The following is a 27,900-nucleotide window of genomic DNA, read 5'->3' as shown; positions in this document are numbered from 1 at the left end:
ACTTTCATCCAGAAGGGACAGGGAGGGGAGCTCAGCTCAGGGAGCAAACCAGGAAACCAGTTACTTAGTTCAGCAAAATGAATTTTCAAATATTCAGTGAAAAAGTAAAAATCTTCATGCAACTCTTTTAGATTACTGACTGGCACTCTGTGGCACTCTGTTTTTCTGCTTTATTCTAAGAGAATCCCTGTAACTTCAGTGAAATAGTATATGAACATTTTGACTCTTGTTTTTGAAATAAAAATTTTCCTTTCAATTATTTTGGTAATATTAAGATCATATAAAGACAAAATCTCTTGAGTCCCTTCTGAGTTTTAACCCTCCAAAAATAATGAGTCAAAGTATCTATAGCAAAATCAAGGTTTGTTTTTTTTTCTCTTAATTTAACAGGCACTGGGCAGTAATGCATCCTACCTTTTAGGATTGATATATGAGAGAAAATTTCCATAGTGCCAATCCTTGGGTATTTTTCAGTTAAAGATCTTTATTATTTTGATTTATGAATGGTGATTTTAAAAACCATGAAATTCTAGTGCTATCACTTTGCCAGAGTAATTTAGCTTAAACAGAACACTCACAAGTTCTCATTCTTGAGGCACCTTTAATCAGTTTTCTTTATTCTGACTTAATTTTCTAATTGGCCAGTGGGTCTTTAGTCATCAGAAGGTGCTATGTGTTCTGATGACTCATTTGGAGTGACTAGCAGTCTATGTAGCATTGCTGCAATTGAAGTGGGGACAGTGTATGGTTTACCTAACATAGCTTCAAGGCCTCCTCTGCTCCCAATCTTTGCAGAAACCAAACCTGGGGGTGTGAAATTTATAATTTCTCTATACCTAATTGAAGCAACTATAATATAGTGTGAATTTGTTCTCTTGGAAGCACTAATTTTAGAAGATTAATATTTGTGTTATGTGTTGTGAATAGAATTCTTTTTTTGGTAATACAATGTAGGGTCTGTTTGTGTGTATGTGTGTTTTGTCTTTTTTTAAAATTTTACAGCCCCTGGCCAAACTTACAACTTGAAAAGGAATTATAAAATTAACAGAAGGTATCTTATTTGATATTTTTCCACCATCAAGAAATTTTCTATTGCCACATGTAATATCAGTGAGCATATAAATAAGTTGGAACTTAGCTAAATACTATTGAATTTTAATTCTCCCAAATACCATTATAATGAATTTTAACCCCTACTTGCTGTCTTACTGATCGAAGAGGGGAAGCACAATTCGTCTATTGAGTTTATGCCTTAGATCTCTCAACTATAAAATAGAATCGGGGCAGTGTCTACTTCATGGAGTTGTTGAAAGGAATAAATAGATCGTATGAAGCTCTTAGGACAGTGCTTCATGCATAAAAACCTCCTACGGAATAAGGATGTTGTCATTAATGAGATTATTTCCAACATCTTCATGAAACTATTACTTGGATTCTGCTGGGGTTTTTTTTTCACTATTTACTAGACATCTAAGTTCAGTCCTAAATAAGTCAGAGCCCTATCATAAGAATAGAGAGTTCAAAGAAATAAGATGGAATGTCCAGGCATATCTGCCTACTTATCTCTCTATCTATCTATCTTTAGATAAAATTGGCATCCCAGTGAGTGGGGAATGGATAAATTTTTCAAGAATTGATTTAAGAAAATTGGGATTTAGTAAGGTAAATGAGATAGGCAGAGGTACCTGCACCTGTGGAATATTAATATTTGATATTAATCAAATATTTAGGTAATAGCACATCATAAAGTAGTAAGTGCTATAAAGAAAGTAAAACAGGGCGCCAAGCTAGAGAGTGACTAAGCTTGGACAGGGCAAGCTGCTGTGTTGGCTGGAGTGATTAGGAAGCCTCTCTGTAAAATTGACATTTGTCCTGAAACCTGAATAATAAGAAACACAAGGCAGAAGGAAGAGCAAGTGAGGAGAGCTGAGACTGAATAAGCGGGTTGTATTAGAGATAAAAAAGAAGGCTGGTGTGGCAGGAACGTGGTAGGTAAATAGTACTTATAGGATGGGTAGACAGGGACCATTTTCTGGAGGGTGGCTTGCAGACTTGGTAAAGAGTATGGATTTTCTTCCTGTTGCAGAGGAAAGTCTGGAAGGTTTTCCATTGGGGAATGATATGGTGCTATGGAGAAGTAGATTTGGGGCAGGTGGAGATGGGGCCAGAGTGACCTAGAGGGAAAGATGGATGGAGATTGTAGCAGTGGAGATGTCATGTAGTTTGTGGGTAGTGTTGATAGGTCTTGTTGATGGATTGGCACGGAGAGCAAGAGAAAGGGAAAAATTGAGGGTGACTTCTGCATTGTGGCCTGAGGTACTGGATGGATGGTTGTGCCATTTACTGAAGTGAAGATGGGTGAAAGACCAGACTTTGGGAAAAATGTTCAAGAGTTCTGTTTTAGCCATGTTTTGCTTGAGATGGCGGCAAGATAGCCAAGTGGGATGTCATTTATAAAGTTGGAAAGGAAAGTCAGCAGATCAGGGGGGAAGTCAGAGAAGGTGATAGAAATGTGGTAGTCTTTAGAACTATTAATAGATGGCATTAAAGCTATGAGACTGGATGAGTTGCCTAAGGAGAACATATAGATGAAGCATAGTGGAGCTGAGGCCAGAATCTTTAGGCATTACTACTTGTAGAGGCTGGACCGAGGAGAAGCCAGGAAAGAAGTCTGAGGAAAATGGCCTATGAGGAAGCAGGACACTGCCTAAAGAAGAACTTATAAAACAGTTTCTGATATAACCATTTAAAATGTACCTTTTTAAAAAAAAAAGTCAATGTAGGGAATTTTAAATTTATAATTTCTATGTAGAGGAAGTCACACCAGGCATATATGCGTGGGTGTCTGTGTGTGTGTGTATTCTGAACTCTGAAAACTAAGTCGTTTTCTGGTATATGTTATAGATAATAAATAAGTTAAATTTACCTACTGGCAAATACGATACTGCAGCCCAACTCTATTAACCATTTCACACAGAAGAAAGAAAAAGTTTAAGCAACTTCTAATGTAAACCCAGCAATTTATTTGGGAATAAGACATCATAGATAAGATTCTGGAGTACATGGCCTATCATTGAACAGTCTAGCATCTTAACCGCATGCTGAGTTTTCGAATCAAATCTATTAGGAACTCACATTTTTCTTCTTCGGAACACAGCTTTAACATTGTAATACAAGATAATGTTAAAATATTAATTTTCTTCTTGGTTTATAGCCAACCAAGCTAGAATATATTAATATTATTTATTCTGTAAAGCAAGGAATATATTCATTTGTGCAGTATGTTATATACATCATGAATTACTAAATTACTCTTTTGATTCTCTAAATTATTCTTATGATTGATATACATATTAACATAATAGCAAATGAAATTATATGATTTTATTTCTTAGTGAAAGAACTCCCATAGAAAATTATTTTTTTCAAATTCACTGTTAAGGAAATTTTAAAAAAGAAAAGAAAAAATTTTTTTCTGGAGATAGTCTGACATCATTAGACAAATAATTGCTAGTTGCAAACATAACTACTTAGAATAATTGATTTTATTTATATGGGATGCTGTACTGTTATAAAGAGATGTACAGGTATCAGATGTTCCTGTGGATTAGTTTGAAATCTCTTTTGTTTCATAAAATTTCTCCTAGGTATATTGACCAGTACCATCTACCTGTTTATTAAGTACCAGATCTCTTAATAGTCTTTCATATTGCTAACCTAACAGAACACAAAATTGATTACAGGAATTATGTATTCAAGTTATAAATTGCTTGAAAACAAATAGAAAAACTTATAGTATAAAGGTACAGCTTTTAAACTTTTTTTCCCTACAATCCAAACTATATTCTAAAAATTATTAATTCATGATTTTTTTATTATATAATATTATAGAGATGTTCATAACACCCTTCCTGCTGAGATTTTCAGTGACGTTTTGAGTCATTGCTCAGCACTGGTGTGAGTGGGTAGACAAATGAAGCAGGTGGGAATTATGCTTGATAGATAACTTGCAAACCTGGACTAATGTTTTTCTCCACCTGATGATAAAACAGTTTGTGGAACTGAAGTAATACGATAGGACTTTCAATTGCTATTTTGCTCATAAAATAATTGTAGTTCAAAATCAGTATTATGTTTAGAGTGGCCCTTTCCTGTGGATTAGGTTTTCAAGTCTGAGGGCAGTAGTGTTGATTTTGTTTTCCCCAAACATGGTTGTAGAATTGTTGCATTTTCCACCCATGTTTCTGTAGCATTTATCTCTCCTTCCTCTCATATTTTGGCTCCTAACCCAGATATTGATTATTTCTAGAATGTGACTTGGACAGGGGGTTGTTTAAGGAAAGGAGTCACTATTTACTGAAAGTCTATGGTGTTTCTTCTGTGAAGGTGTATATTTGAATTTGAGTTTAGAATGTAATTTCCTTTCACTGTTTCTGACTCAGTTTAAGATGCTACCAGAACTATTTCAAGATGATGAGAAGGCCATCAGTCCAACCTCAGCCACCTCTTCAGGGCGCATACCCCTCAGCCGCACTCCTGCCAAGCCTACCAAAGGCAGACCAGTCCAGACGGCCAAAGAGCACAAGAAAACGGTGGGGCACCAGGTGAGTTCAGGGAGCCACTGCTGCTGTGCTCCTTCCCCTCTGGCTCAGCTGAAGCCTCAGGTCTTCCTTCAGCCTTTCAGGTAGGATTCTCAGGTAAGGAGAGGCTAGAGCTTTCACTGTGAGATCACATAACACCATCCACTCAAACTTCTCTCCACCCAGTTTTAGACCTGTGACTCTGCCTAAGCCTTTCCCCAAATTATTTCTCTATGGCTTAATTCTTCTAGTGCATATCGTCTCTCTTAGACCACTACTGTCTTTGTTTTGTCTAGTAGTTGTACAGAACGTGGTTCAGCTCAGTGCAAGAACAGCGTCCTGTCCTTTCTTTGATGTCTTGTGCTCTGTGGGAGTGGGAAACATTACAAATATGCTTAGTGCCTGAGCAAGGGGAGGGGCTTTGGTTGGGAAGCTAAGTGCTAGTCAGCTTGTTTTCCTGTGCAAGGGACCATGTGCCCAGTGTAGATAGGAGCAGGGCCTGACACAGGTCCACAGCCTCCAGTCCCGATCCCATGTGCCTAATGGTACCCTTTCTCTGGTTGTCCTTTCCCACTCTCCCACCCATTCCCCTATACTCTAAGTCATCTGCTACTTTTTTCAGTATCTAACAGCAAAATTCTCACTTTATTAGATCGGCTTAATATTCTTAAAGAAAGGATATATTGTTAGCCACATGTGACTGATTTCAGAGCTCACAGCAGGAAGCTACAGAAACCTATATAAAAAAGGGGAGTAGGGAAAAGGGATAGGGATAGAGAAAATGTATATTTAGCAGAGTAAGCACAAAAATGGTAAAGTTTGGCAAATTTTAACTGAAAGCCCTCGCATTCTTGTTTAGTAGCAGTTCCTCTTCTGAAGATGGGTCAGGTTCATAGGTGGCAAAGTCATCTCCATTAGTGTCATAGGAAGAGAATTTTAAATTGTTTTATATCATCTTTGACTTTTGACAAAACCTCGATGCCCCTTTCTGCCCCTTTTCCTGCAGTTCCGAAACTCCCTTCACCTGCTGATGGAGACACTCAATGCCACTACTCCTCACTACGTGCGCTGCATTAAGCCTAATGACTTCAAGTTCCCATTCACGTAAGTATTTCTTTATTTTATTTTATTTTATTTTATTTTATTTTATTTATTTATTTTTTTTATTTCGGCATATTATGGGGGTACAGATTTTAAGGTTTCAATAAATGCCCATCCCCCCCCTCCCATGTAAGTATTTCTTAACTACTGAATAAAAAAGTGCCCATATCTCATAAGGAGTGTCAAACCAACATAAGGAAAAAACTTGGGGTAAATCTTCATGTTTTATACAGGGAAATGACTAGTTAGTAGAATTTTTTTTTCAGTTTTTGTTTCCTTTTGAGAATATAAGAACAAATTAGCAGTTAGCCTTCTGAAGACTTGAAAAGTTGAGGTTAACCAAACATTTCTAGTTCTGTTTTCAATTTGTCTCCATTCTAGATTTTATAGGGCTTTTTGTTAATTTGGGTATTAGTTAAAACCAGAGCTACCTTTGGCAATTACTTACCTGCTACTTTTCAACTGTTGAAACCATCAGAGAATGTCATCTTTTACCAACATTTCATCCTACTTCAAATACCATGAATGAGGGGAGAATGAATCTTTCTGGACGTTTTTTTCCAAAACGGAAATATTTCTCTAATTTTAAAAGTAATATATGTACATTATAAAAACAATTTTTAGGAAATATGGAATAATATAATAATAAATGAAAAAGCATCCCTCATACCCAGAGAGATAACTGGTGTTAACTGGCATAGGTCCTTCTTGACTAACCAATAGACCTTCCTTTCCTGTTCCACATGTGTGCTAGAGGTGAGAGGGGAAGAACAGAGGGAAAGAGACAGACACTAACAAAAGGAAGGAACTCAGGCTGTAATTGCTGTTTTTCTCCGATTTTAACTTAACAGATTGTGGACACTTTCCATGTTAGTATATGGAAATCCACATCACCATTTTAATGACTGCAGACTATCCCATTGTATAGACATACCATTCTTTAAATTATTCCATTGGTAGCCATTTAGATAGTTCCTACAATGCTATAATAAACATCTTTGCCAAACATTTTTGAATATTTGTCTGATTATCTCTTTAGGGTATTGTATTTCTAGAAGTGGAATTTGTAGGTCAAAGACACATTGACCAAATATCAACTCCCACCCCTACTCCGCAGTGTAGGAGTGCCCTTTTCACTAACCCCTGCCAATCCTACTTTGGAGATTTTGCCTTAGATTGGAGGGCAGTTCTGAAAGATTGCCATCATTCTATCCTCCTCATCACCCAGAAGGCCTTTCTGGAGGAAGTGGGAAGCAGGTAGAAGCTGCTATACCTGGGCCACTCTGCTGGACAGCCCCAGGGACCATGGCCTTCCATCAGCCAACTCCATGTCCTGCCAACAACAGAATACCTAAAAAAACAGCACAGGAAAAGGCTTGGATTATAGCCCAGAGCTTAACTATGGGAGTAATAGGAGCAATCATCTGACAGAAGGGAAACCTTTCTACTTCTGTTAGTGTCAGTTTAACCTTAAGATGCCCTTTGTTTAGTGAAATAAACATGAAATATTATACAAAGTCAAAGTATTTTTTATTGATGTGGACACTACATATATGCTTAGTCGGTACACAGTAAAGAGTTTTTAGAACACCAATACTTTTTTAAAAATAACTGAATGAGACATACTTAATTTGTCCTTCCTGTTAGAGAATTCTTCAGGGTTAGTCAATCTTTTTTCCAGGGGAACTATGTGTGGTGAGCAAATGAATTCTGAGAATTTCTAGTCAGGCCAAGCCATGTAATGAATGTGTGCAAAGTGCAAGGGAATTTTGTGCGTTTTTAAAAATATGCTTAATGGACTTTCTCATGAGTTGGTGATATGAACCACAGGTAATGTTTACGGCTTTTTATTTTTATTGTTAATTGTGTCCCCCCCACTCTCATAGAGTTTTCCATTTTGATCACTGCTCCAACTTTTGAATGCTTTCTTTCCTGATTTATCCATTTTGCTCTTTGCAAAAGAATTTAAACCCAGACTGAGGAGAGTAATTTGTGGCTGCAGCTAGGTCCTTATTGGATTAATGACTTTTCGTTTTCATGTGTAGGTTTGATGAGAAGAGAGCAGTGCAGCAACTGAGAGCGTGCGGCGTCCTGGAAACCATCCGAATCAGTGCAGCGGGCTTCCCCTCACGGTGAGCCTGGCATTTTTCAAATGTAAGGGATCCTAATGGGAGAGATTGCTAGTTCTTTAAATAAGCTGATATGGTTTTCTTTTTATAGGTGGACTTACCAGGAATTTTTCAGCCGCTACCGTGTCCTAATGAAGCAAAAAGATGTGCTGAGTGACAGAAAGCAAACATGCAAGAATGTGTTAGAGAAACTGATAGTGGTGAGAAAGATTTCACTTACTTTTATCTGCACAGATACTGCCCAAAAGCCTGTGGTTCTGACCTTTGAAAGCCCTGGGGATTTCCATTTCAGATATCACTAATCCAGATAATTTGAGCGTGGGATGGTAGAGGGGCACACAGTCTTGGCTTACTGTGTTAAGGATGCTGGAACTAGTGAGGATGGTGGTCCACTGTCAGGAAAACAGAATTTTGAGGCCTGAACCCAGACTTGAGACACATTCCTTTTAGAGTGTTTGATCATTATTAATAAAAATTTACCTAGTACTTACTTGTGGAAGACATCATGTCAGATGCTGTGTGATTAAGAAAAAGTAAGTCTTATTCTCAGGTAATGTAGTCTTTATTAGAAAATAATGCATTTTAAAGATAAGTATAATATACCTTAGTGTCTATATGAAATGCTGAGTGAGTGGGTTAAGAAATTAGAGGAAGGCAAAGCCACATCCAGCTATGGGTAGGAGGAATAATTTCATGGAAGAATTATGTTTTGAGTCAGTCCCTGCCTCGTATGGATACAACTGTACAAAAATGGAAGGAGGCTGGGCATGGTGGCTCATGCCTTAATCCCAGCACTTTATGAGGCCGAGGTGGGAGGATCACTTGAGCCCAGGAGTTTGAGACCAGCCTGGGCAACATAGTGAGACCCCATCTCTACCGAAAAAAAAAAAGCCAGGCATGGGTAGACATATGCCTTTAGTCTCAGCTGCTTGGGAGGCCAAGATGAGAGGATCACTTGAGCCCAGGAATTCAAGGCTACAGTGAGCTATTATTAGGCCACTGCGCTCTTGCCTGTGTGACAGAGCAAGACCTTGACAGAAAAGGAAAAAAAAAAAAATGGAAAGAGTATATACTGTAAGGAGCAAAGCGTGAAGAAGTAGGAAAGCATAGGATTCACTTAGAAAACAGCAGTTTTTGCAGCGTGAGATTTGTATATAGGACAGTAGAAAAATGGTTAGGAAATATAGGTTGGAGTTATAAAAAATGTTACATACCAGGCTAAGGAGTTCTCAAACTTTATTGTGTATCAAAATAACCTGGAGGTCGTAAAAACACAGATTGCTGGGCCCCTCCGTCAGAATTTCTGATTCAATAGATCTGAGATGGGCCCAATAGTTTGCACTTCTAACAAATTCCCAGCAAATGTTCTCTGAGGACTGACTGCATTTGGGGAGCCACTTATCTAGGTCTTAGAGAATTTAAGATTCACGAAAAGTTTTTTAAAAAATAATTTCACTTGTTTAACACTAGTCTGTATAAATTACCTCACTCTGAGATAATTAATGATAATTACTATTAACTAAATGTAGTACCCCTTCTTTGGTAATAATATTTTTTTCTTTGAAAGAGCTAAGGCCATTTCCTTAGTAATGTTAAAAATAAAGAAAAGAAAACTAATGCTTTTTGAGTTTGGCCCAACTCCCTTCTAAGCTGGGTTCAGATGGAATGTAGAGCAGAAAGTAAGAGTGGTGCTATGCCTGGCCTGCCTCACCCAGGCCACTCTGGCCTGGACCAGGGCTTTGCAGGGAATTTAAGCAGAGGAGGCTGAGAGGTGGAGGCGAGGTTGGTGTGGGGTGGAATGGGGGAAACTGAGGTGGGAAGGGGCCTAGTGGGGAGCGAACCACTTTCTAGCTAGGTTTCCTATACAAACTTGATTGATTTAAATTGAAATAATTTTAGATTTTTTAGATGTATGTGGAGGTTTCTGATTCTGGTTTCATGTACAAGGTAGGAGATACATGCTTACAGTGAGAAGTGATTTTCTCTGTTTTTACTTAGAATTTTAGATCACAGTAGTGATTATTATACATAAATTCCATTCTTTTGATATGAGAATGGTTAATAATTTGCATGTTTCTGGATAAGGTGAATCAAAATGCAATAGAACGGTGCATGTATGTCTGTGTTTATGGCTCAACTCTGCTTTTGCTCGAAAGTCAATATGTAATGTCAATGATTATGTTTTTGTAAAAGGAGTTTGAAATTTGTAGGGCTTTAGACACATTTATGGGGTTTTGATTGTTTGTTTTCAGATCCTATTGATAAAGCCAAGAGATTAGTGTTTAGAAATGTGACTCTTAATATGGATACCCAAGAATTTTTCTGTTTTTGGTTGTTTTTTTTTTTTAATTTTATCTCGTGTGCATTTCTTCCTTCTTTATTCTTTACACTGGTGTTTTTGTCCCTTCAGCTTTCTCATGGAATATACAGCCTGATGTAATCCTTACAGCCTGAGTCAGTCAGAGAGAGTGTCAGCATCTCCATTCCCTTGAGATGTTTAAAATACAAACAAGCAAATAATAGCTGCCTATAACCCACAACCAAGTGTTGGGCCTCAGATAATAATTCCAGGTAGAATAATTCTGGACAATAACTCTTAAACTGCAGTTTTCCTTAAAATCCCTTCTATTTGCTCAACTTGCATAGGATCAAAAATATGACTCCATTAGTTAATTGCGACGTAGCCAAAGATTTAGCTAATAGATTCATCCCTCTACTGACTCTGCTTTTAGACATATTTTTTTCTCTTTTAAATTTCATTTATATGGTCATTATTTCTGAGTAAACAATTTCTTCCAAAAATAGGACCAGGACAAATACCAGTTTGGTAAGACGAAGATCTTTTTCCGTGCCGGTCAAGTGGCCTATCTAGAAAAATTGAGAGCAGACAAACTGAGGGCTGCCTGCATCCGGATCCAAAAGACCATCCGAGGGTGGCTGCTGAGGAAGAAGTACCTACGCATGCGGAGGGCGGCCATCACTGTGCAGAGATATGTGCGGGGCTACCAGGCCCGATGGTAGGTCTCCTGGGGACCGACATGTCCACTCTAGCTGACAGGCCGCTAAGGTTAGGGTGCCGTCTAATTCACTGTCCAACTTGGACAGTTTTGAATGGTCACCCTAGGGCAACTCTCACCCTTCTTACTTCCCAGGGAAAACAAATTAACTCATAAGATAGCTAAATATAATAAAATTTCACTTACCCTCATGAGTGATTCAGATTCATATTCAAAAATTTATAAATTGCTACCTATGTCCTAAGAATTTTTTATACTTTGATATAGGACTGGAAGAATTCATATATAAATTAAAACAGAGGAGTTTGGGGGAGCAATTAACTGAGAGGTTCTGGGAGAGAATATTTTAGTGTGATTACATATTAGGATAATTTTAATTTAGAAGTATAAGTAGAAATGAATTAATGATGAAGAACTTATACACTAATGATAAATTTTATACTATAACACAGGAGTTCTCAAACTTTAAACAGGGGGCCAGTTCACTGTCCCTCAGACCGTTGGAGGGCTGGACTATAGTTTAAAAAAACGATGAACAAATTCCTATGCACACTGCACATATCTTATTTTGAAGTAAAAAAACAAATGGGCAAACACACTCGCATGTGGCCCGTGGGCCGTAGTTTGAGGACGCCTGCATTTAGATTCAGAAAAAAATATGGTACATTAACAATGGCTAGATCTAAGAATGCTGGTGTAAGTAAGTATGGGATTACTGTATACAATGGTCTGCTATGTAAAGGGGACATTGCTAGGGGTAATGAGTCCTGTCCTAGAAAGAATGAGCTTTTATGAACTTCATTTTCTTTCTTGTCAAATCTAGCAATATGGGCCATCCCACTTTTCAGGGTTAGGGAAGGCTCAAATGAGATAATGAAAGCAGAAATACCTCAGGAAACTATAAATTGCTATACAAATATAAATAAATATACATGTTGATTTTTACATACACATTATTAGAATAATAAAATGGAGGTACTACTACTTATGCCTAAGACATTGACACTCCTAAATTTCTATAACATAAGAATACATTCCTGGCCGGGTGCGGTGGCTCATATCTGTAATCCTAGCACTCTGGGAGGCTGAGGTGGGCATATTGCTCGAGGTCAGGAGTTCGAAACCAGCCTGAGCAAGAGCGAGACCCCATCTCTACTATAAATAGAAAGAAATTAATTGGCCAACTAATATATTTTGAAAAAATTAGCCGGGCATGTGGCACATGCCTGTAGTCCCAGCTACTTGGGAGGCTGAGGCAGAAGGATTGCTTGAGCCCAAGAGTTTGAGGTTGCTGTGAACTAGGCTGATGCCACGGCACTCACTCTAGCCTGGGCAACAAAGTGAGACTCTGTCTCAGCAACAACAACAACAAAAAGAATGCATTCCTGCATTTTTCTGATTACTGACAATGCACCCTACTTTTTTTGACCAGCTATGCTAAGTTTCTGCGCAGAACCAATGCAGCAACCACCATTCAGAAGTACTGGCGCATGTATGTGGTCCGCAGGAGGTACAAGATCAGACGAGCTGCCACTGTTGTTCTTCAGTCTTATTTACGAGGCTACTTGGCCAGAAATAGGTATCGCAAGGTGAGGCATTATTTTCAACTTTGTTTATTCATTCCACTAAGATTAGGCAAATTCCATAGCTGTATAAAGTACCACAGAGGCTATAGTAGATGTAGGAGCTGTATGGAAACAACCAGCAATTGAAATGTATTTTAAAATATTAAATAATTATATGTATTTTTAACAAGACAATGGAAAAAGAAAATTTACCATGGTGAAAAGGAAATAAATTATAATATTAATGTGGTTAAAACTGTATTGACAAGGATGTGATGCAATATGTATCTAGCAATAATTAACATGACTGTAGATAGTGAATCACCAGGTTAGTTGTAATCATTACCTGTGACAGCTGATAGAAGATTTTAATCTCTGTCATTTTAGCAAGGTTACCTTCCTGTTTTCCTCAGTACTCTTCTTAGGGACGTCTAAACTGGGTTTTGAGGCCACTGGTCTACCAGTGGCTGTCTCTGCCCAGTTGAGGCTCCCACTGTGACTGGATGCAGTGGGAGCAGCAGGTTAGAGGCTTGTTCACATATAGGCTAGTAGCCACCCCATTAATGCTCCTTCTAGCTGTATTTCATGTCCACGTTTCCCCTTTGTGGATATGTTGAGGGGGATGGGATAGGTCTTATAGAGGGTACAGGTATTCTTTAATTTCTCTGACTCACTGATGGAAATGAGATTGAAAATGGAAGCTCTGATTATATGCTGTTTCCATTTGACTAAAATTACAAAAATGGAAAATGTCCAAACTTACATGGGGAGAAGCAAATGGAACCGAAAAATTGACATTAATAGCTTTGCCACTGTGTGCTTATTGAGGTTTAAAGTCTGATAGCCTTCAGTTTACCAGCCACTAAATCTCATCCAGTTGCTCCTTAGTCATCTGGATAAGACGAAGGCTTCCCTCGGGATTATGATGTTCAATGAGAGTTCAGAACTCCCAACCTCAGTGCAGCATGATGCAGTGGCTGCAATTAATGAGAGCTGAAGGCTGCCTTAGCATTCAAAAAACAGCCCAAAAAGGCAGGCTTGAGTTGTCTGACGATACTGTTCAGGTCTCCTGAATGCCTACGTCTATTTTGTATTTGATGGTCTAAAACTTAACCACTTATTTCTTATATGTATCTTCTAGGATGGTACTTTTTAAATTGTTTTGTTTTCAGATATTTAAGCTAAAAATAGGAATTATTCTTTCAATGATCTTATTAAACTGATATCTATTTGGGTAGATGGTTGCAGAAATTTTTATATCTTAAAAGTTTGATAAGAGATACATTGTGTCCATTTGTGATAATCGCTAATAAGTACTTCAGTGCATAACATTTAAATATCATTTGTCATACAAGAGTTATTTCATAATATCATACACTTAGAAGGACTTCAAGATGTTTCTAGTTCAACCTTTCTTCAAATTCAAGAATTTCTTCTCCATCTTTCCTAGAAAATGTTTATATAATCTCTTCTTGATAGTCTTTAGCAATAAAAGAAATTCATCTCATAAGGCAACTTTTTTGGTGTAAATTGTCTATAAGTTTAGGGAAATATCATGGTTTTTCTAGAAAACATAACATCAAAAGTAAGATTTGTTTATTTCACGTCTTCTTACTTTTAGCTTTCCTTTTAAAGCCCCATCCTTCCTACCTTTAAATCCCTTAAGTGGATTCTGCTACATTTGAAACAGCAATGGAAAATCCTAAGATGGTATTTCTCAAATATGGCAAATAAGAGTGTCATCTTTTTGTTTTTGAGAAGTAAATCAATAATCGGTAACAAAGTTTGTAGTACCCCAGGAGTTAGCCTCTATGGTCACAGTTTGCTGCCCACACCCACATCCTCGTGCACAGGCCTATTGCACTGTGAGATGGTGTCACAAGCAAGCATATGGGGAAGTCTTTTATTCACGGGGGCCTGGTTCTGTTAATTTTATAGAGGATCACCCGTTGCTAACAGAAATCATATACCAATAAGAAACCTAATATATATTCTCTTTTTTTTAAGAATTGTTTTTCTTTTCTTTTAGTAATTTGGTGCTTTTTATTTAGACAGCTTCCAACTATATACTCTGCTTAGAATCATACTTCTAACATGTGAATATAACACATATTTTTATGTGTCTCTCAAATCACCTTCTGTAGTCTACTTTTCAAATCATATTTAAAATAATTTTGTACCTTTATATAATATATCTATGATATGTATAATCCACATACTATATTGTGGATTCAACTTTTGTGTCTCTTCCTTTAGGTCATATATAGATTCCCAGCCTGACATAGGTTGATAAAGTTGAACTTTGAGTCCAGTCCAGTGTCTGACATTACTTGCCCTTACCCTTTTCTGCAGATACTCCGTGAGCACAAAGCAGTCATCATTCAGAAGTGGGTCCGGGGCTGGCTGGCTCGCACACACTACAAGAGGAGCATGCATGCCATCATCTACCTTCAGTGCTGCTTCCGGCGGATGATGGCCAAGCGTGAGCTAAAGAAGCTCAAAATTGAGGCTCGCTCTGTGGAACGCTATAAGAAGCTCCACATTGGCATGGAGAACAAGATCATGCAGCTACAGCGCAAAGTCGATGAGCAGGTGTGTTTTGAAAAAGAGCCCTGAAAGTGGAGCATGCCTGAAGAAATCCACTGGGATTGCTTTCAGTATTGTTACTCCTTGACTTTACCCTTCAGTCTTAGCAAAAAGAAAATAATAATAGTAATGAGCATGGAAATGATGAGCTTATAAATTAGATTACAATTGTAAGGACTAAGGCAGGAAATTATTTTTGAGAACACGGTTCAAATTTACTGACACTCCAAACCTTTATGATCAGGAGTCATATTGTATTGTACTTTGAAGAGCTCTATCACCATTATTATTTATTTGCATTTGGTATTGTGTTCATTTTTCAGATGAGTTGTTTAGCATTGAAATGGTAAAAGAAGCATGAAGATGTTCATGCTTCTAAGGAACTTGAAGTCTATTTGCAGAAATATAAGTTTGATTACCTAGAGGTAGTTAGGTAATATTTTAGTACATGCAAATGACATAAAGGTAATCAAGAATGTATAAATACTAAGGAGATCAAAGATAAACAGGGATTAGAATGAAATGGTACTCATCAGAAATTTTCTGAGTGAGACTGGAAAATTTTGAGGTAGTAAACAAAAATTTGTAAAAACTTGTGGTTTTCAGGCTATTTTTTCATTCTTATGCATCACTTACTAGTATTTGTTTTTTGCAGCACTTTGATCTATTTTCAAAAGCAGGTATAAATTCTCCTACTTTGGATTAAGAATCAGGAAATTAAGAATTTACTATGTAACTCACCTTGTGACTATGAAGAAATCATATCTATGTTACTCATCATGTAAAGCAAAATTAATTGTTTTCTTCTCTCTTTGTGTCATCAAGAGGGTATTGGTTGTGTTACTGCAAATGTTGTGGTTAGTATTTTGGTTAGATACTATATCAACACTATTATGATATAGCATGAATATGATGAATAAGCATGGTTTTCTTACTAAATACATTTGATGATGTGTATATTTACTTATTGTTACTTATGTGTGTGTTTAAAGAACAAAGATTACAAATGCCTCATGGAGAAACTGACCAATCTGGAAGGAATATACAACTCGGAGACTGAGAAACTACGAAGTGACTTAGAACGTCTTCAACTAAGTGAAGAAGAAGCTAAGGTTGCCACTGGGAGGGTCCTTAGTCTGCAGGAAGAAATTGCTAAGCTCCGGAAAGACCTGGAACAGACTCAGTCAGAGAAAAAATGCATTGAGGAACGTGCAGATAGGTACAAACAAGAAACAGACCAGGTAGGAACTATGTCCATATCTCCATCCTTACTCAGAGGAAATATGCTGTCATCTTGACCTGATCCATGTTCCTTAATGTTGGTTTTAGTAGAAGATATAATACAAATTTCTATTGGTTTACTGTTCATTATTACTGTTTTCCAAGCATTTTTCCCACATGATCAATGAGAGTGTAGGTCTTTTGGCAGAACCTTTGACTAATGGAGGCAAAGCAATATTTTAAGAAGAGAGTTAGTGGCCAAGTACCTAGTGCATGTTCTTTTTTTTAAACATATTGATCTGGATGGAGTATAGATTCCATTTTTTCTAGTAGGATTAATGGGATTAAGAAGCAAATCAAACAATGAATTGTTAATACCTGATAGTGGCGATCCTTGTTGAAACCTGCATTAAGGTTTTATTAAGAAGTCCAAGCAGGAGAAATCTAAATGACTGTATGAAGATCATAGCTAAGAGCTGCTATGCAGGTAGAACCCACCACGATGCAAAAAAAAAAAAAAAAAAATGTTTACAAATTGATCAGTGCTTCAATGCTACAAATTTGTATTAACTTATATAAAAACTTTATTAACTACAAAAAACATTAACATTCTCAAATAGTAATAAGAAGTACTGTTAAAACATGAAAGTACCTCAACATTAGGTTTATTGGAAAAAAAGTAATTGGTTTTCAGAAATTCCACTGGTATTACCATCTTTAAATGAAAACAGAGTTGACTGTGTCAGCTATAACTGCTGGCAAGCTTTTTCTGTACTGATTTTTGAATGTTAACAGCAGCATGTGCAGAGAGAACCTTAGTTAGAGCTTAGATACAGTTCAGTTAGAATAGAGTATCTAGTAAAATTGCAATCCCTCAATGGTATTCAGAGTCCCAATAAAATAATTCCTTCTATATCTCTGGTAGACTCTGTGTATAGAAACAAACGCGCCACTATGTAATGTTTTCCTTTTTAATGTGTTGTTGTTTTGACATGGCAAAATTGTTCTCTCTGAATTTCAATGTACATTTTTAAGGATGTTCTTGAATTTTTAAGAACTCTTCTTCCTTTAAGTCTCCTGAGTCTTTCTAGATTTCTCTGAATGTGTAAAGTATTTAAGCTTGGTGTGTCTTTTCCTCTTCAAAGCCAAGTTCTTGCCTTTTTAGTCTGATAGAATAGTATATAACAGATTCAGAGTCCTCCTTTCATTTTGTTTCATTATCTTCTACTTTTCACAGGGAAAGCTATAGGCACTACCATTAATCCTTGTGAAGGAGTGTAGTGATAGGGGAAGAAGGAAAATATTTTACTATGACAGCCAACTTCATGGTCAATATAATGACATTCTCAGCCTGATCAAAGAGCCCAGAATTTACTAGAGCTATGGTTCTTAATCAGGAGTGTGTATCAGAATCTGCTGGAGAATTTTTAAAAAAGGGATCTATCCGAGCTCTCAGAGTGCAGACTAGGCATGTGTATTTTGAAAAAGTACCACAGGTGATTGATTGCACACCCTTGCCAAAGAGAAGCTTCTCTTCAGAGCCTACAGAGAACTCCAGCCTTTTTACTGAGAGTAGGTGTTAAGGTCCTATCAGTACAGAGGGAAGAGACTGAACCCTCAGAAGGTATACCTTCTGGACTGACTTTTGCTGTGGTACTATGTTATTATCTAATTTTCTTGGCTTCCCAGGATCCTTTAGTTACAGAGCCCTCTTTCCCTGTCTCTGCACCTCTGACATGAGAGATTTGCCTGCCATCTTTCTCTTTATTATTAAAGCTCTCACTCTGAGAGAGCTTGTACTTATGCTTAGAGAAAGGATTTCACATTTCACTCATTGCAAACACATATTTTATTCCAAAGATGAACTGAGTAAATTATGTACTTTGCAAAGTTACCTTGATTTTTGCTTCCTGTGAATCCTGATCTAGTCAGAAACTAGAAAGTTACGTGCTTTTTTTAAACTTGTGATAAAATAAAAATAACATAAAGCTTACCACTTTCACTGTTTTTAAATGTATAGTTCTGTGACTTTAAGTACATTGACATTGCTATAAGGTCAAAACTCTTTAAAGGATATGAAAGGAAAACTCTGTTTTTTCAAGACTGACAGCAGAGAGTGTCAGGTCTTCAGTGAATTTCCCAAACTAAAATGCTCTCATATCCTTCTTAACCTCCTTAACCTCTCCACTTGAATTATGGGTGCACATAAGTGGTAAGATGCTCAGATGAGAAGGTAATATTGCTTCATGAGTAAATGATGACTGGATGCAAGGAAATAGCTAAATGTTTAAGGCACAAAGTAAAACGATAGTACCACCATTCTTGTCCTCTAGGAATTTCTAGTCTATTCTGGAAGACAGAAAAGTAAAGCATTTATAAGGGCTATAAGAGGCACATATAAGGTCTTGCAGTAGCCCAGAGAGAAAAATATCTAATTGGAGGGAGTTTCCAGGAAGGCTTTCTGGAGGGGATAATACTGGAGACAAGTTTGAAGGGTGACTAGACACAACTTGGCAAAGACATGAGGTAAGAAATGGTGGAAGCAAGAAGAAACTGCTATGTGATCTTTAGACTTGACAGTCAGGCCTTTTCTGTCCATTAGTGCCATCTCAGCTTATTGTTTCATTTCATAGCTGGTATCAAATCTGAAGGAAGAAAATATTTCGCTGAAGCAGGAAAAAGAAGCCCTCAATCACCGTATTGTGGAGCAGGCTAAGGAGATGACAGGTAAGGCTCATGTGAGCCCAAACCACTATATATAGCCAGCCAACCTCTTAGCAAAGTTTTATAAGTTACAAGGTTATTTTATGAGTTACAGTCTTGGTTAGAGCTTAAATATTTTAAAAAGTTGAGGCTGTTCTCAGTAAATTCACAAAGTTTCAAGAGGCAAGAGTTCCAAATATTTTGGTTGAATTAGTTGGTGAACTTGTAAATCTGGTCTCTCTGTGTACAGCCGTGAGCTCATGTTCAGTCAAATGTCATATGTAATTTTTTAAGAAATTAATTTGTTCATGTATGGCTTATAGGATTCCTACTGATTTAATAAGAATTCTTGAGCTTATATGTATATGTGTGTATATATTGTATTTACTTATTTTTTTTTTTTGCTAAACCCAACAGATATTACTCTTTTAAGATTCACCATTCTTTGCCACCAATTTAAAAAAAACACTCTAAAGTTTTGAATAGAGAACTAACTAGATGTGAACATTTATTCTGTTTGTGGGGTAGATTAGAATGGTGACAAATTTACAAAGTCCATATATATAGGATGAAAAGATATAGATCTAAACTACAATAATTCATGGCAGAAATGGAAGAGATGGGTTGGAATGAGGATATATGAAAACAATCAACAGAATGTTATCATTTCTATATGGTATTCAGAAAAGACAAAAATATTTTAAAGTTTTAAGATGAAGTACCAGAACAATGATGGTGTATTATTAGTAATGAAGAAATTGAGGAAAAAAGTACCTGTTCATGAGACAAATTATTGAGATCAGTTGTTAGAGTGTTAAATTTTGGATGTCAGTTAGGGCCTCACCATGGAGGTGTTCCAAAAGCAATTCCACATTAGAGATTAGAGAGAAAATAAGAAATGAGCCTTCAGGTACCCATTAAAACTGTGGTGGTAAGAGAGCCCTCTGTGCTTTTCCCCATACTGCCCCTTCCCTCCTGGTAGAAGGAGATGATGTAATGGAAAGAAAGCAAAACCTGTAATTAATGAACATACTAAGGGCTAAGGTGAAGAAAAAGAAGGCAGAAAAGAAAATGAAGAAAGGAAGTAGAAAACAGAGTCACTGAAGACCTGGAAAGAGGGCTTCTAGGATACAGAATATGAAGGAAGGATCCAGAATCCTGAGAATCTTCTAGGAAAATACAGAATGTTATTTGAAATTGAACTATATAAGAACAAAGAAATAACATGAATTTGCCTAGGGAAAATTTGTTGGTAGTCTTGGAGAAGCTTCTGCAAACTGATGAGAATAAAAGGCAATTTGTAGAATGTTTTAGAGAGAAGAAACTCTTTCATTCATTCATTGACAAATTATGAAAGCCCTACTCTAGGGAAGCACTATGGTGGGCTCCAGGTAAGCATTTCTGACCAAGACACTGGCAGCCCATGCCTCATGCTGCTGACAGAGAAAGAATGGTGAAGCAATAGAGCAGGCAGGGCAGTTAAGATTTAGCCACAAAACAGAAGGACAACATGGAGTATAGTGGTAGGAAGCTTACTGATATAAATGTGACTGGTTGGCTCATGGAGTTAAAACATATAACCAAGATTTGAGGCTTTGTTATTATGCTTTATCTGCAGTCAGGGGCTAATCTCCAATCTCCAGACTGTGTCCTAGCCAAATGCAGACTATTGCAACTGGGAGGGCAGAGTGGGGTGAGCGAGTAGAAAAGCCAGGGTTTCCCAATCAGCACATAGGGAATGATCAAGAAGTACACAACTCAGATGACCAGGCCTGAGCATTTTATCTGGTTAGAAATGGGGGAGTAATAGGACAGCAAGGGAGTTCAAAGTGCTAGAAAATTATAAGATAGAACCATGGGACTAAGGTGAACTGAGAGAGGCTCTGTAGAGTAGGATAGCCAGGTCCACTGAAAACTTGCCATTTCCTTGAAAAATACCTCTGGCTTTTTGAGAGAGTACACTAATTTGGACAAAAGAATTTTATGAATACCACTGGAATAAAAAAAATACATACTTTTAGTTACTAGACAGTGACTAGGAAGTTTTTCAAGGATGTGCTATAACCAACATATGAACTAGTGGGACTAAGGCTGTAGGACATGCAAGAACTCAGTAGATGACTTTATTTCCTTTTTTATTATTTTTATTTTTATTTTATTTTTTTTTTTTTGAGACAGAGTCTCACTTTGTTGTCCAGGCTAGAGTGAGTGCCGTGGCGTCAGCCTAGCTCACAGCAACCTCAAACTCCTGGGCTCCAGTGATCCTCCTGCCTCAGCCTCCCGAGTAGCTGGGACTACAGGCATGCGCCACCATGCCCGGCTAATTTTTTATATATATATCAGTTGGCCAATTAATTTCTTTCTATTTATAGTAGAGACGGGGTCTTGCTCTTGCTCAGGCTGGTTGTGAACTCCTGACCTTGAGCAATCCGCCCGCCTCGGCCTCCCAAGGGCTAGGATTACAGGCGTGAGCCACAGCGCCCGGCCTATTTCCTTTTTTGGTCATGTTTTTTTTCTTTCCCTACATTCATTAACATACTCCTCATAGATCATAGTGGTGCTAAATTAAAATCCCCTGCAGATCAATTAGAAGTTAGTGTACATGTTTACATTCTTGCACTCTGTGGAGCCATCTTTGGTGCATATCCTGCTTCTTTCTTTCAGAAACTATGGAGAAGAAGTTAGTAGAAGAAACGAAACAGCTGGAACTTGATCTTAATGATGAGAGGTTGAGATATCAGAACCTTCTGAATGAATTCAGTCGCCTGGAAGAACGATATGATGATCTCAAGGAAGAGATGACCCTGATGGTGGTGAGTCAGACACTTTTTTTTCCCCTGAGATGGGGTCTTACTTCGTGGCCCAGGCTGGTCTGGAACTCCTGGGCTAAGCAGGCATCCCACCTCAGCCTCCTGAGTAGCTGGGACTATAGGTGCACAACACATCCAGCTACTTTTTGCCTTAAATGAAAAACTTTAAAGGTATATAAAAGTAAATAGAATAGTAGAATGAACTTCCATATCTTCCATGTATCCATCACCCAATTCCACAATGGTCAACACATCTGTACCTCCCATTCCACACCCCACCCTACCCCATCCAGTGGATTGGATTATTTTAAAGCAAATCCCAGAAATCATATAACTCTATTCACAAGTACTTCAGTAAAGTCAAACACTTTAAAGACTGGACTATAAACCTAGCATAATGTCAATACAAATAGACTTTGTTTTGTCTATCAAATGGCTTAAAGTAAAATTTGCATATAAAGCAAATATTTCCTCCACTGGTTCTTATTATTATTTCAAAGATATATTCCTATAAAAAGAAAATTCAGACTCTATTTATAATAAATTATCTATTCTAAGACTCTTCTGCATTTGCCACTGTACCTTTTGTACTTGTAGTTTGCACACACTCCCTGTTCTGTTTATCCTGCTAGCAGGAAACAAAGAGTTCCTTAGCTCTCTTGTTTGTTACAGGTATCAGCCTTAAAGGTAAAACCTAATGGTACAGGTGGCCAGAACTGTTCTGAAATAATCTCTTATAAAAAGCAAGGTAATTCGATTTCTGTGGGGTAGAGTATATGCTTCATATTTTGCTTCTATCTGGATCTGCTGACAAAGTTCTTTAAAATGTGACACTTAAAAAGTCAAAATAAAAAAGATTATGTAACACAAAAGAAATGTTCCCATCATCGTTCAGATGAGAAAATATTGTCTAAAAGAGGTTAAAAAGCTAACACACATCTCATGATAGAGTATTATTTCAAATCTCACTACTCTACCCTGATTTATATGTGATGATGAAGACAAATTAGAAGTAGGAGCAAGTCACTGTTATCCATACAATTGACAAATCTAAGGCCTCTGTCAAGCCTTTCTTCCTTGACTGCCATACTGCATTTGGCCCCATTGAAGCCTTTTCTCCTTTACATTCTTTATTTCTTAACTTTCTCTAGCATCCTTTTCTTCTCCAACACTCATGTTCCGCATGTTCCATTTTTCTGTATATTTTTATTCACTCTATTTACTAGATAACCATGCCAACATTTATAGTTAATATGTGTTTCAGTTATGGTTAGAGCTAAGCTTTGTATCCCACTGAATATTTCTGAGGCCCCTAGTTATTTAGGATGTTAATAAGTGGCATTGGAAAAGAAATGATTCTGAGGTCAAATAAACATGATAATCAACCAGGTTGAACAGAGACAAACAGATTTTTCTTCTACAGAATTTCTTCAATTCTTTAGTACTATATGCCTTGTGAATCTCAGAAAATAAAATGACAGAAACATGTGCCATGCTTCTCTAATCCCTCTCTGAGCATATTCCAGAGACATCTGTGAGGTTGTGGGTCTTTTTGGTCAACAAGGTAGTCATCTCCCTAGAAAAGGCCCTCCAGTGATGGCCATCCTCCAGCAGCTCAATACGGCTCCTCCTTCCTGCTAGCAGCGTCTCTGCCTGCTCTCCTTCTGTTCCCAGCAGTGCTCCAGGGCTAGTTTTAGCTACTTGATTTCCTATTTTTCAGTCATTATTCCTCTCCATGGTATGCCTGTGACTCACTGTCATTGCTCTTGGGTGACAAAATGGTTGGAGGAAGGGAAAAGGAGAAAGCAGAGGAAGGGAGATCAGAACTTGTTTGCTTCCTCCTCAGCTCTGCCCTAGGTCTCATTTCCTAGCTCTAGATATCATCAAGATATAACCTTTGCAGAGAATATTTGCCAAGAATTGCAGAGAATAAGAAATTTGGCTTTTTAATTTAGGACAATTAAAATGTTAATGGCAATATCTTATTTTTATGTTTAGATAGAACTTCACAATTAACAGATGGGTACTTGGCTAATGTTTCACTAACACTATTCTGCAAATGGAGCTCTCACTGCCATAATCCAGAGCTAATGAATCATTTTGTTGTAAATAGACTCCTCTGATGGATGGAGGAAACTTTAGGAAGGGGAATGATAGACTACTACTTCAAGGGTAATCCACGTGATATATGGGCCAAAGAATACAAGTATGTTTATAGTGTTGCTGATTACCAGGCTCTAGAGTGGTTAACCCTAGTACAAGTAGTGTTATATTAAATAGAATTTTTCTCCAGAAACATTGAATTGTCCAGGGAATTTAGGGGCAGAGGCAATGAAGAAAACACTGATTCAAGGCTAAGGATTTTCAAGTCGACAATGAAAAGATAATGAGGCAAGGGAATCCAGGCTTGTGAAGTGTTTAAAGATAAACTAATTGTTTAAAGATAAATTAATTCCAGAGTTAGGAGGGAATCCAGCATGTCAACAATGGGGTCATTAGTCTTGACAAAGATAATAAACAGGTTCTGGGAAAGAAATTATAGGGAAAATGACAGATAAGGAGCAGGAGAGGAGTGAGATGCAAATCTCAAAGGAGAACATAATGGTCGAGTCAGGTGTATGTTCTTGGAATTGAATAACATATGAACAGGGAAACAGAATCCTACAAACTTGGAGAACTGAAAGATCACCAATGAGGAGGTTGTTGATTTACTACAGGGCCCTAAGAGGCATAGCGGCAACAGTTAACATTAATCAAATGCTTGTTATATGCTAGGCTGAAGGCTTCACTGCACACTCTTATTTAATCCTCACATAAACTCTATGAGACAGAAATGATTGTCCTTTCCCAATAATGAAACTGAGGCCTGGAGAAGTTGCGTGAGGTTGCAAGTAAGTGGCAGAGCTGGGATTCCTACCTGGTTCTCTCTTGTTTCAGACCCAGAGCACTTAACCATTACCCTGCATCTAAAAGTTACATTAAATAGCAAATAGCAGCATTGCTTTTATTAATACCTTAAAGTGTTCGTTGTTTAAAGATAGATATATATGTGGGAAAATAGAGATCTCTCTCATTTTTAACATGCTTATTAAAAATCTTCATCCTGGTGTTTATCTGGACATATCTGTGGTTAATGACATAACCACTTTATTAAATAAATGCCATCCCATACAACTGTGGGCTTGGCCTGGGAATTTTAAGAGTGCCTGTGTATATAAACAGTAGATCTGAGTGCCTTTGACTTCATGTATGGTGATTCTCCCCTTTAATGTGCTTCTGGATAGTTAGTTCCAGAAGTTCTGGTGTTCTTGGGTCTTCCTTCACATTAGAGTACAGGTTGACCTGGTATGGGAGACTTTTAACTGCCCCTGGGTGAGTCTGCTTTTTATAAGCCTGGATGTTGGAAAGAAAGAGACAAAGAAGCCCTTTGTGGCTTCCAGCTCTTTTCCTGCAGCTGGTAGAAGGTGTAAAGAAAATTGGACAGTTCAGAAAGCTCTCAGAGGCCTTTCTAAAGCTCTCAGGATTTGTAACCCTGGGAGATTCAGGCCACTGAAACTTCCCACCTCACCTGCTGGGCGCATCCTAATAGTGAAGGTTGCAAACCCAACCTTTCTGTTCCTTCTTCCTTCAAGTGACTTTCTAATATCTTCTCCTACAGAGGGAAAGGGGTTGTAATTGCTTAACTTTTCTATTCCCCATAAGCTTTTTGAACACTAATTTCATAGGTATCACATGTCATTAAAGTGTCATCAGCTAGGCATAGTGGCGCAAACCTGCGGTCACAGCTACTAGGAAGGCTAAGTTGTGAGACTTGCTGGGAGTCCAGACTGGGCAACATAGCAAGACCTCATCTCTACTTAAAAAAAAGTGCCACCTGGATTGCCTGAATTAATAACCCAGGGATCTTCAGAAGATTCTTAGATCAGCTTTCTTACCTCCCCTGTACTGCTTACTCTAGCAGTTTAACTTCATGCGTAAAAGTGACAGAAATTATAGCTACCTCTGTGAACCCACTCCACCTTTTTTTTTTTTACCATTTATGCCCAATTATCATGTAGTAAAATGATTATGCATGTTATTAAATATATTTTGTGAACTTTTTGGTAAGTTTTGATTGCAACACTAAAGTCAGTGCTTGGATGGATGCTGAGACATCAAACCTATGCTTTACCCAGTGTGACTGACCACTCAAAACTCCAAACACCTAAAGGGGACTCTGCCAATATTAGGTGATTTTCATTTGGGTATTTGGTTTTGCAACTATTTTTGTCATGCCGTGCTGGTGTACCCTTTCTTTTTGAGGAGGTGACCCTTTTGTAATGATTTGGTCAAACAACATGGAACACATCATTTGGGCATCAGTACAAGAAGTCAGTGAGTGGGGATTAGAACCAAGTCAAAGCAGATGCTGTCTTAACTATGTCTAGTTTGATTATGTTGTGTTAATTATACCTGGGTTATTTGCCTTGCAGAATGTGCCTAAGCCTGGACACAAGAGAACTGACTCCACCCACAGCAGCAATGAGTCTGAATATACCTTCAGCTCTGAAATTGCAGAAACAGAAGACATTCCGTTTAGGACCGAGGTACATTTTAGACATCTATCACTAAAAGTAGGATGTGATTGTGCTGTTGTTAGCAGAGAGCATTCCCACTGCAAAGCAGACTCCACTTGCCCATAAACATAGCATTTGTGTCAATCGTTTATTCTTCATAAGCAGCTTGTGGATACATACATATTTATGTGCACATAAGTGCTGTGTATGTACATACTTATTACATATATTTTTGTCAATACACATTTTAATTTTAATTTTTATCTTTGATGGTGAGATTTTTCTTTTCTAATTCCCTCTTTGCCACCTTAACATATTCTATATACAGAAAGTACAGCCTATCAGAAATTTATTTCAGACCGAGGTAAATTGTTTAAAACATAAACCCTTTGTCCTTAAATATTATAAATGCCATTGCACAAGACTTTAGCAAAACTCCTGCCTCTGTTTGATGCTAATTTTTACCAATGTAATTTTCTTCCACAAAAAGGCATGGAAAATAGTTCAGAAATCTGCTTTAATGTTTTGTGTTATGACATCAAAGTGATGTATTACTATAACTCCAAAAGTACAGTGACTTTGAGTTAGATTATTCCCAACCAATTCTCAGATCTTCTTTTTGAATATGATATAGTTTCCATAATGGGTAATTCAGGCCCAACTGTTCTATTTTTATATCATATTCTTTGAAAATGGCCAAGTCAGAAATAGACTGCTTCTGGCAGAATAGCTGAGAAAAATTATATGATTCTTTCCTTTCTTGTCTTAGTTCTACTTAAGAATGAAGAGTTTCTGCCATCTCATTCTGTTAATTTTGAAGAAAAATGTTACATAGTTGGACTATCATCTAGTTGGAATTATATATACAAGAAGGCTAATAAGTATTTGTTCAAATTCACAGCTTATGTCAGAGCCAGTATTCTAACCGAGGCTTGTCTCTTTGGAGTTCATGTTCTTAGCGACCATGTTCTACTGACTTCCATTCAGGAATTCAACACTGCAGTTTTCCAATCCCTTTTCTATCTATAGCTAATATTAGGCTGAGGCCCATGGATACGATGGTATGGCCAGTATGTAGCAGGATAGAGGTTTTTCCAATTATCTATTGTTATACAATAAACCATCCCAAGTTTTAGTGGTTTTAAACAGCAGAAATTTATTATTACTCATAATTCTGTGGAGTTTGACCGGGTGGTTCTTCTGCCCCACATGGTAGTGGTCAGAGTTCCTCGTGCAGCTGTATTCAGCCAGATTGCTTGGCTCTCTTCCTTGGGCCTCTCCGTGGAGCCTCTCTCTTCAGCAGCAGGTGGGTGGGTCCCAGGGGTACTAGAGTGAAAAATGCCAGGCCTCTTAAAGCTAGGCTCGAAGCTGGCCCAGTTTCAATTCTGCCACAGTATGATCAAGGCCAGCCCAGATTCAAGGAGAGGGAAATAGACTCCATCTCTTGATGGGAGGAAAGACACGTGTATTGAGAGGAATTATTGGTGGCTGCCTTTGGAAGATACCACAGAGTTAGGCTTATGAAGATTTCAAAATTAGGACTTCTGAAGCTTTAATGGATATGAAGGTTTTAGGATTGCATCCTGTTGACTGCAGTGGGAATACTCATTCCTGGTAGTCTGAGGGAAGTAC

The 27,900-nt window shown here is 37.7% G+C and overlaps 1 protein-coding gene across 4 annotated transcripts in view; it reads left to right on the top strand.

Moving 5' to 3' along the window:
- Positions 1 to 27,900, top strand: part of MYO5A (myosin VA) — a 195,125-nt gene that overhangs the window by 124,579 nt on the left and 42,646 nt on the right. For all 4 annotated transcript variants that reach the window (XM_012763447.2, XM_012763453.2, XM_076004378.1 and 1 more), the window contains exons 15-25: positions 4,443 to 4,604; positions 5,587 to 5,684; positions 7,727 to 7,813; positions 7,902 to 8,010; positions 10,616 to 10,827; positions 12,260 to 12,416; positions 14,745 to 14,984; positions 15,971 to 16,219; positions 18,833 to 18,926; positions 21,567 to 21,715; positions 26,185 to 26,298. In XM_012763447.2, the coding sequence (XP_012618901.1) occupies positions 4,443 to 4,604; positions 5,587 to 5,684; positions 7,727 to 7,813; positions 7,902 to 8,010; positions 10,616 to 10,827; positions 12,260 to 12,416; positions 14,745 to 14,984; positions 15,971 to 16,219; positions 18,833 to 18,926; positions 21,567 to 21,715; positions 26,185 to 26,298 (1,671 nt within the window). The remainder of the gene's footprint in view (positions 1 to 4,442; positions 4,605 to 5,586; positions 5,685 to 7,726; positions 7,814 to 7,901; positions 8,011 to 10,615; positions 10,828 to 12,259; positions 12,417 to 14,744; positions 14,985 to 15,970; positions 16,220 to 18,832; positions 18,927 to 21,566; positions 21,716 to 26,184; positions 26,299 to 27,900) is intronic.

The sequence above is a fragment of the Microcebus murinus genome, chromosome 6, assembly GCF_040939455.1.
Source record: "Microcebus murinus isolate Inina chromosome 6, M.murinus_Inina_mat1.0, whole genome shotgun sequence".
Taxonomy (NCBI): Eukaryota; Metazoa; Chordata; class Mammalia; order Primates; family Cheirogaleidae; genus Microcebus; species Microcebus murinus.
Note: the sequence above shows the minus strand (reverse complement) of the source record. Positions and strands in the feature narration are given on the sequence as shown.